Genomic DNA, 10,179 nt, shown 5'->3' on the forward strand with positions numbered 1-10,179 from the left:
CTAACATGGGATAAAAATTGTATGATTGATTGATTGATTGATTTGTTTTTATTTCGAGCTTGTGCATATATATATATATATATATATATATATATATATATATATATATATATATATATATATATATATATATATATATATATATATACACACATATATATACATTACACATACATACATACATACATACATACACACAACCCCCCAGCCCTGTTCATGACATAGTTTCAAAAATGATGTGGTTGTGGTTCTGTACATTGATCAAATATTTACATATAGCAAAATAAATGACATATTATGCATACAAAATATAAGTTTAACCCCAAAACCTTTTTTTTTTTTTTTTTTTTTCATATTGTACTGTACATGTAGCCTGATTCATCAGCCGGTTTCACTTTGTGGAAACCGTCTGACCAGTCTGACGCAGTGTTAGAATTTGTTCACTCAACGTTTTTTATTTAACCAATTGCTTTTATTTGGGCATGACGTATGTAATGCACCACTAACAGGGTTAACTGGTATATTAAGCTTTTCCCAAATCCTGTAGGAAGAAGGACGTCTTTCCCCTTGATAAAATTCATCAAACATCTTTATTCTTACTTTAAATCCTCGATCTCTGGAATCATTGACAACACAGAATATAAGGCTCTTCACTGATTGGCTGGTGCTTGAACTCGCACTTCCAGGGTTTTTTGTGAACTGTCTAGTGTATTCTGATTCCTGATCTCATTTGCTGGAGAGAAATGAAATTGAGCGGAGGCACTAGGTGGCACCAGCCTGGTTACTGTACACGACCTACTAAAGAGAAAACCTGAATCAAATAAGCTCAGTTGGAGAATATGTGGAGAAGAAAAAAACAGAGACTACAGTACTGGGAGGCAAGATTGGAAAAGTGTGTTGCACAAGGACAGAACAACAGTATGTCATGTTGGTATTGGAGCAGAGATCAAAAATGTGACTTGATCTGAACTAGAACTTTATTGGCCTGAATACGTGTGTAATTCTCATTAAATCTGTGAACATTTCGCCGACAGAAAAGGAGGTTTGGTTAAAAGCTGTTGGACTTTCACTCCTCCTCGATCCTCCGTCGCGTTTCTTCACAAACATCGCGGGTCTGAACATTCGCCCTGGTTCATTCCTCCGTCGAAAATCCCTCATTCCGCTGAACCCGAGTCTCGTGTTTGTGTTTTGGTGGAGGAGGGAGGGCGGGCGGGGGGGCGGGGGGGCGCAGCAGCTGAGGCCGGGGAGGAGGAGCCAAACGCGGCGGGGGGGCGGCGTGCAGTCCCGGTCCGAGCTCACACAGAGTTCACAGAGGCACAGAGACGACAGGAGGAGACGCTGGAGGACGCGCGGTGCCATCCAAACCTCTCCAAAAACCGAACCAGAACCTTCGCTTTTACGCACGGCTGCTCGGAGCGATGGAGTGCGTAAAATCGACCCGGACTGTGGTTCAACTTTGACCGGGGGAAAGCGCGTTCAGACTCGGCTTCTTGTGTCGCATCCTTTGTCTCCTGCTCCGAGGGATGGTGTCAGCCCCGGACAACAGTGCGAAGCGGTGACATCTCCGTGTGACGCGAACCTGAAGCGGATCTGCAGCGGAGTTTTGTGGATGTTTTTGCTGTGAGCGCGTCTTTGGATACGTGCAGCGGGGATTACCTACATGCTCGCGGCATATTTACGCAGGTAAGGTGCAAATAGAGAGATATTTTTAACTCTTGCGTCTCTATTTAACGCAGCTGACGAATCTACTGCGATAAACGCGTCACAAACTGCGAAAAACAAGCGCAATTTTTAACGCAAAGTTGGTTTAGTTGCAGAAAAACGCGATATAATTAGAAAAAGACGATTTATGGATTTAATCTTTCTCTTAAAGCTGACATTTAAAGGACTTATCAGCAATCAAAAGACGCAGCATTTCTTTTTAAATTGATAATTGCTATGGTAACAGTTCTGATTTGACATTTTGAAACCCATGAATTGCGTTTTATTCAGGTCTAGAATATGAATTAATCTTCTTGTAATCCATTTTAAGTCAAATGTGGGCTATTTTAAGGCTACAGAATGCATGCATGGATTTCAAAATGAAAAAAACAATAGTTGCTATAGTGATTAACAATAAAAACCAAATACATAGTTTGTGTTTTGAATGGGGAAAGTCCTCAGAATGTCGACTCTAACATGAAACTTCACATTTGCATGAAACAAGTGGAGCAGGACTCGGTCTGACTCGGCTCTTGCGCACAAAGGGAGCCACGACCGACGAGGCTTAAGGCGGATCGTAACGCGACGGAACCAGCGGCGCGCTCTGAGTGTCCCATTAACGAAAAGCAATTAACGCAGAGTGTCCAAAGTCCAAAGTGTCAAGCGCACGTTTAGAGACGAGATCCGGATCAGGAGGGAGGTGAACTGAAGCACAAGCAAACTAGAAATGTTACGGAAAAATATGCAGAATCATGAAATTGTAATTAATAATCGACTAAAGAAATGATTGGTGCTCTGTGGGTTAGTGGACTAAAGGGTGCTGCAAAAATATCTTTATATCGTATCGTTTAATGTGATGATACAGTATCGATATCGTGGGCTATTGCATCGATATATCACTAAGAGTATTTTTTGGTATATTTTACTCAGCTACAGTTTTGTTGCTTGTTTTGATGATTAAAATGTTTGTGTTTCATTTGAACTTTGCACAAGAAGTGGTTTAACAAACACTTGATTTAGCCTTTATTTTTATTGAACCATATTGAATCGATTTGAAATATCATATTGACTGAAAAGCTCACTGTATCGAGGTATGTATCGTATCGGCAACTTCTTAATGATACCCAGTCCTAGTCGGAAGCGCCCAAAACTAAGGCTGCAAGTTTAATTGTTGGATCGAAAGTTGGATCGAAATCGGAATTTGGTCACAATTTGCAAATCTCAAAAGCTGCATTTTAAAAAAAAAAGTTCCATAATTTCCTCCTCATGTTCTGCGTAAAAGCTGCTAATCCTGTAGTTTAAACCTCTAAAAACACGTTCTGAAATGTCACTGTGTGTCAGATGCCCTCCCCGTGTCTCCATGAGGTTTTATTCTGCATAAAACATGTTCGGAAATGTGATTCTTGTGTTCGTTTGTCAGATCAGATTTAACTTTTTTTGTCAGTTCTTCTGGACGTGTTTAAAATGTGAACTTTGAACAGAATCTTATTATTAAAACAGAAATCTCAAACTGAATCATGATTGAAATGTTGAAAAATTGCAATTTGATTTTTTGACCGAATGGTGGCGCCCTACTCATAATGATTCACTTTTTAATTTGCATTTGACCCGAACTGCGCAGACACGATATCGATATGCAGACAGCTACTCTTTAAAGTCACAATTCACTCCCAAATGTCCAGTAAAATCCCAGACTGTACCCTCTAGCGTCACGTTCCAAACAGGAAGTGAGCATGGGCGTACTTCCAGCTCCATCGACTCTGCCTCTAATTGAGTTTACGTTGAAAATCCATCATCTCTCTCTGTAACTGCTGTCGTGAGCTTCATCATTACCTCCACCAAGGAGGTTATGTTTTTGCCGGCGTTTGTCTGTTTGTTTGTCTGTTTGTTTGTTTGTTTGTTTGTCTGTTAGCAACATAACTCAAAAAGTTATGGACCGATTTTGATGACATTTTCAGGATTTGTTGGAAATGTGAAAAGGAAGAACTGATTTCATTTTGGGGGTGATCCGGAAGAAATCCTGGATTCTGGATCACTTTGAAATTTTAGTTAACATTGTGGTAAATGGGGCCAAAAATTTTGTTTCTCAATATCTCGGTTAATTATTGACCAAACCCCATGAAATTTGACTCAGGGATGGACAATGGGATCCTCTTTCATATTCCAAAGGCTGATCCGGATCTGATCCAGAAGCCTGATTTTATCGCAATTTATATAAAAAATGGGGGTAGTCCTTGGCGGAGGTCTGCGCTCTCTGAGTGCTTTTCTAGTTTTGGTTTTAAAATGTTCGTATTAACCCGTTTTACATGACCCCGGTGTTTCTATTTCGCTATTTTGTCCGTTAATAAATCCGTATCCAAATTTGGGCTTTTAACTGCCAGCCTCGGTGAGCTTCATTTGACTGGAGCTGAATCTACTCCATCTACCAGATCACTACATGACTACAGCTCAACTATCAACACAAAAATAACCAGTATCTGTGCAATACCAAATACTATACTATACTAATATTGTGATATCGTATCGTCCAAGGTCTCCCAATAACATCGTCGATCATCACAATATGTCAAATTTCAAGTGTCTTCGCTTAAATGAAGAGTTATGGTGCGTTGTACATTGTACATTGTTATCGTTACTAAACTAGGACTAAACCAGGACTACATCAGGTCTAAACCAGGACCTAAACCAGGACTAAACTAGGACTAAACCAGGACTAAAACCAGGTCTAAACCAGGTCTAAACCAGGACTAAACCAGGTCTAAACCAGGACTAAACAAGGACTACATCAGGTCTAAACCAGGACTAAACCAGGACTACATCAGGTCTAAACCAGGACTAAACCAGGACTACATCAGGTCTAAACCAGGACTAAACCTGGACTAAACCAGGACTAAACTAGGACTAAACCAGGACTATACCAGGACTAAACCAGGTCTAAACCAGGTTTAAACCAGGTCTAAACCAGGACTAAACAAGGACTAAACCAGGACTAAACCAGGACTAAACCAGGACTAAACCAGGTCTAAACCAGGACTATACCAGGACTAAACCAGGATCTAAACCAGGACTATACCAGGACTAAACCAGGACTATACCAGGACTAAACCAGGACTAAACCAGGACTAAACCAGGACTAAACCAGGACTAAACCAGGTGTAAACCAGGACTAAACAAGGACTAAACCAGGACTAAACCAGGTCTAAACCAGGTCTAAACCAGGCACTAAACCAGGACTAAACCAGGTCTAAACTAGGACTAAACTAGGACTGTCACGTGTCACGGGTTAATATGAACATTTTAAGACCAAAATGACAAGGCCACAGCAGCAGGAACAGACAGAGGAATGACAAGATCCTAATGTAAGTCCATTGGAGCCACAAGAACCTCCTGGAAAACTTCATATTTCGCACACGGCGGCGAGCACGTTAACTATGTCCACTCACATATACGGTCTCTGTCGCCTCCACAAAATATCACAGTAAATATTGTACTGAGACATTTCAATATCGTTATTCTAATTAGAGTTTAGAGTTTAGATTTAGATCTTAGATAAAGTTTAGATTTCAGTCTTCTCTCAAATGCAATCAGAACTGAATCTTGATTTTAAAGGCGCACTGTGTAACTTATCTTCATGGCAATATCCCACATTACGGCATTAACTTTATATATTTCCATGGAGACAAGTCTACAATGCATCCACGCCAAGTTCCAGGTCAGATCTGTGGAGAGGCGAGCTCACTCACTGTACGAATTTGTGTTTTTTCGTAGTATTTTGTCACTGCAGATGAGTTCAAAGCCGTACTGTGAAACCTTCCAGGCAAAAAAATCATATCTCCATGGCAACAACGCCTATCAGAAAAGTTACACAATGCTCTTTTAAGAACAAAACTCAGAAATATAATAAAAATTTGTCAGAATCAAACCAATTCCAGGCTTGAATCTCACCAGAATGTAATAATAGAACATGTCTGACTGATTTAAACCATGTGAGTGTGTTGTGCTGAATTGTAATATGCAGATTAATGATGTAAGTACAGTGTGTTCTGTGTCTCTGCGTGTGTGTGTGTGTGTGTGTGTGTCTGGGTCTAACCATCCGCTGTCGAAAATGCAGAAAAGATGTTGAATTTTCTGACAAATGCTGCAATTTTGATTCATTTAAGTCCAAATTTAAATAAGTGAACGAATACATGGAGACACGGGGAGGACATCTGACACACAGGGAGGGCATCTGACACACAGGGAGGACATCTGACACACAGGGAGGGCATCTGACACACAGGGAGGGCATCTGACACACAGGGACAGTGTTTGGTCGGTCACGCTGCGTTCACAGAAAACAGGAACAGTTAAAATCCCAAATGTGTGGAGGCGACGAGTCTGAGGTGAAATGAGTTTTTCTGGGTTAAGCGGAGAACAAAAGAACGCTTCATCCTCCGTGTGCCCTGTGTTCAACTGTACTCACTCTACTCTGACAGCTGGACGGACGGAGGGAGGGAGGGACAGATAGATAGAGAGAGAGAGTGGGGGAAGAGAGGGGGAAGACAGCAGGAGGAAGAGATGGAGGTCGGGGAAAGGAAGAGAAGGGGGAGGAGCGAGAGGAGGGAGCGGTTGGGGAGAGGAGGGAGTGTAGGAGAAGGAAGAGAGAGAGGAGAAGTAAAGAGGGTGAGGGAGGAGAGAGAGGAGGAGAGAGAAGAGGAGAGAGGGGAAGAAAGAGACGAGGAGTAGAAAGGTTGAAGAGAGAAGCCGTGAGAGAGGGGGAGGAGAGAGAGGGAGGAAGGGGTTGGGGAGAGGAAGAGGAGAGGAAGAGAGAGGAGGAGGAGAGGGGGAGAGAGAGGAGGAGAGGGGAGAGAGGAGGAGAGGGGGTGAGGGAGGAGGGCAGAGGGTGAGGAAGGATAGAGAGGGTGAGGGAAGAGGAGAGAGGGTAAGGGAAAAGAGAGAGGAGGGACAGAAAGGTGGAAGAGAGAAGGAGAGAGTGAGGGAGGAGTAGAGAGGGGGGAGACAGATGAAGGAAGAGACGGGGGTTGGGGAGAGGAAGAGAGACGGGGTGGAGAGGGTGAGGGCGGAGAGAGAGGAGGGGAGAGGAGAAGAGAGAGAGCGAGGAGGAGAAATGCGGAGGACAGAAGTGGAGAGAAAAAGGGAGGGAGGAGGAGAAGGGAGAGAGAGACGAGACCAGGGATTTGTCCCAGTTTTATACAAGTCCCAGGTGCCCCTATTTTTGACCAATCTGATCTAAACCAGGACTAAACTAAGACTAAACTAGGACTACACCAGGACTAACCCAGGTCTAAACCAGGTCTAAACCAGGACTAGACCAGGACTAAATCAGGACTCCATCAGGTCTAAACTAAGACTAAACCAGGACTACATCAGGTCTAAACCAGGACTAAACTAAGACTAAACCAGGACTACATCAGGTCTACACCAGGTCTAAACCAGGACAACATCAGGTCTACACCAGGTCTAAACCAGGACTAAACTAGGACTCCATCAGGTCTAAACCAGGACTAAACTAAGGTTAAACCAGGACTACATCAGGTCTACACCAGGTCTAAACCAGGACTCCGTCAGGTCTAAACAAAGACTAAACCAGGACTACATCAGATCTAAATCAGGACTAAACCAGGTCTAAACTGAGACTAAACCAGGACTACATCAGGTCTAAACCAGGACTAAAACAGGACTATCACAATTTTTGACTAATCTGATCCGTACCAACAGTGAAGATGAAAATAAATTCTCATGTTTGGCCAAAATTCAGAAAACTGTTTGAAAATGACCACGAAGAAAAAAAAAAAGCAGCGTCAGAAGTCTCTCAGATCACGACCGACACGACAATCCACAATGTTACTCGCTCTTTCCACTATTTTATTTATACCAAACATCTCAAACCCGGTGTGTCCCAGTTTAGAATTTTGAAAATCTGGTTACTCTATATTAACATTGCGAAATAATGAGATTTATAATTTGCACATGCACTGACACAACCTTCTTCTGTTCCAGGTGATGTTTCCTCACTTCGCTCAACTAGAACCGCTGAGCTAACATCTCAACATTCACGAGTTAGCCTCCAGATCGCACTTCCTTCTCCTTCTCTCATCTCCGAGCATCACGTCGCCATGGGAACCGTCCTGTCCATCTCCCCGGGCTCTCGCAAATCCGGCTACTACGACACGGGCCCCGGCTCCCTCAACCACTACCCCAGCCTGACCAACCGGCCCCTCGCCAAAGACAAGCGAAGCCAGTCCATCTTCCTCCCCGCGCTCACCTGGAAGCGCATCGTAGCCTCCACCAAGAAGAAAAGCAACGCCAAGAAACCTTTCGCCGACCACCTCAACAACAACAACATCAACTTCTACCACAAAGACCCCGTTTTGAACCTGAACCGCGAAAACGTCAAGAAATCGTTATCGTGCGCCAACCTCTCCAGCTACGAAGCCTACAACATCGGGATCGGGTACAGCAAGTCGCAACAGCTCTCGTCGGTCAAAAAGGTGCCGCAGGGGGCGCTCACATCGTCCCCGAAGAGAGTCATAGTGCAGGCGTCGACCAGCGAGCTTTTACGATGTTTGGGCGAGTTTTTGTGCTACCGCTGCTACCGTTTAAAACATCTCAGCCCGGCCGATCCCGTGCTTTGGTTGAGGGCGGTCGATCGGTCGTTATTGCTCCAAGGCTGGCAGGATCAGGCTTTCGTAACCCCCGCCAACGTCGTTTTTGTTTACATGCTCTGCCGAGATGTCGTGGACGGAGATCTGATTTCGTCCGAGCACGAGCTTCAAGCGATCCTGCTCACCTGCCTGTACCTGTCGTACTCGTACATGGGGAACGAGATCTCGTACCCGCTGAAGCCGTTTCTGGTGGAGGCGGGGAAGGAGGCGTTTTGGGACCGTTGCCTAGCGATTATCAACGTGACCAGCTCCAAAATGCTGAGGATAAACGCCGACCCGCACTTTTTCACGCAGGTTTTCGCGGAACTGAAAAGCGAAGGGGGGTGTCTGCCCCAGGACTTTAGTCGCATGTTGGATCGGTGAGAACTAAACCGGGATTTGAAAGTTTTACAAGAGACTTCATGCCAAATGATCACAAAACCGCGTTCAGTTTCAGTGTATTTTTGTACAGCTCAAAATCACAACAGCAGTCGCCTCACAAAATGGGTGATTTGATGGAAGAAAGTTCGAAAATCAAACCGTGAAAAAGTTTGTGAAGTACAGACAAGCTGATTAACCAACTTTCATGTACCTTTAGGGCTGGGTGATACGGCACTGCTCTTTCCATTGACCCTGTTTTATGAGTTTCCTGTTATTTACCCCATTTTTAGGACCGTAAAAAGATAGAATATTTAGATCTGAATTGCTTTGCATCAGTCCTACAGCAAATTTGCCGTAAAACAACTTAACACTCAAATTTTTGCCAACTATTCCCCCAAATTTTTAGGAGAAAAATTAAGGGAATATTGAGGAACTGCATCGATTTCCAAGTACGATCAACACGTGAAAACACAACTAAAGAGATTTATCAGGTCTAAACCAGGACAAAACCAGGTCTAAACCAGGACTAAACCAGGTCTAAACCAGGACTAAACCAGGTCTAAACCAGGACTAAACCAGGTCTAAACCAGGACCAGGTCTAAACCAGGACTACATCAGGTCTAAACCAGGACTAAACCAGGTCTAAACCAGGAGTAAACCAGGTCTAAACTAGGAGGTCTAACCAGGACTAATCAGGTCTAAACCAGGAACCAGGTCTAAACCAGGACTACATCAGGTCTAAACCAGGACTAAACTAAACCAGGACTAATCACTAAACAGGACTAAACCAGGTCTAAACCAGGAGTACCACAGGTCTACCAGGTCTAAACCACAGGACTAACCAGGTCTAACCAGGACCAGGTCTAAACCAGGTCAGTAAACCAGGTCTAAACCAGGACTACATCAGGTCTAAACCAGGACTACATCAGGTCTAAACCAGGACTAAACCAGGTCTAAACCAGGACTACATCAGGTCTAAACCAGGACTAAACCAGGTCTAAACCAGGAGTAAACCAGGTCTAAACTAGGACTACATCAGGTCTAAACCAGGACTAAACTAAGACTAAACCAGGACTACATTTGATTAGGTTCTTTTTCAGACCAAGAGCTTGTACTACTAATGAACCTCATTGGACTACAACTTAAAATATTTATAACTTAAATAATGCTGTGGTAAAATGTGTGTAAATGTGTGTGTAAATGTCTCCAGCAGCTTCATAAATCTGTCCCATCACCAAATCTTCACCCAACAAGCTCCACAAAGGATAAACATTCTAACATGAAGAATTTATCCACAACTATCAAGAGAAGAAAGATAAAAACTTAAAGTAGAACAACGACCACACATTAGTGAACTACTGAGCAAAACTAATGGTATGATCGTAAATAAAACAGAAGTAATAAGTAATTCATTAACAGTTACTTCTGTTTTATTCATGATCATAATATTTTT

General features: G+C 43.3%; 1 protein-coding gene across 1 annotated transcript; it reads left to right on the plus strand.

Moving 5' to 3' along the window:
- Positions 1–1,349: 1,349 nt before the first annotated feature.
- Positions 1,350–9,978, plus strand: si:dkeyp-92c9.2 (uncharacterized protein LOC571482 homolog). The gene is made up of 3 exons (XM_020927557.2): positions 1,350–1,683; positions 7,702–9,305; positions 9,656–9,978. The coding sequence occupies exon 2, from the start codon at positions 7,818–7,820 to the stop codon at positions 8,727–8,729; it is 912 nt and encodes a 303-aa protein (XP_020783216.1). The 5' UTR covers positions 1,350–1,683; positions 7,702–7,817; the 3' UTR covers positions 8,730–9,305; positions 9,656–9,978.
- The last annotated feature ends 201 nt before the right edge of the window (positions 9,979–10,179 follow it).

The sequence above is a fragment of the Boleophthalmus pectinirostris genome, unplaced genomic scaffold, assembly GCF_026225935.1.
Source record: "Boleophthalmus pectinirostris isolate CB_2022bp ecotype Guang Dong unplaced genomic scaffold, ASM2622593v1 HiC_scaffold_21, whole genome shotgun sequence".
Lineage (NCBI taxonomy): Eukaryota > Metazoa > Chordata > Actinopteri > Gobiiformes > Gobiidae > Boleophthalmus > Boleophthalmus pectinirostris.

What these genes read in the sequence shown, in the direction of transcription:
- si:dkeyp-92c9.2 (XM_020927557.2), top strand. Translation starts at nt 7,818, where the DNA reads ATGGGAACCGTCCTGTCCATCTCCCCGGGCTCTCGCAAATCCGGCTAC.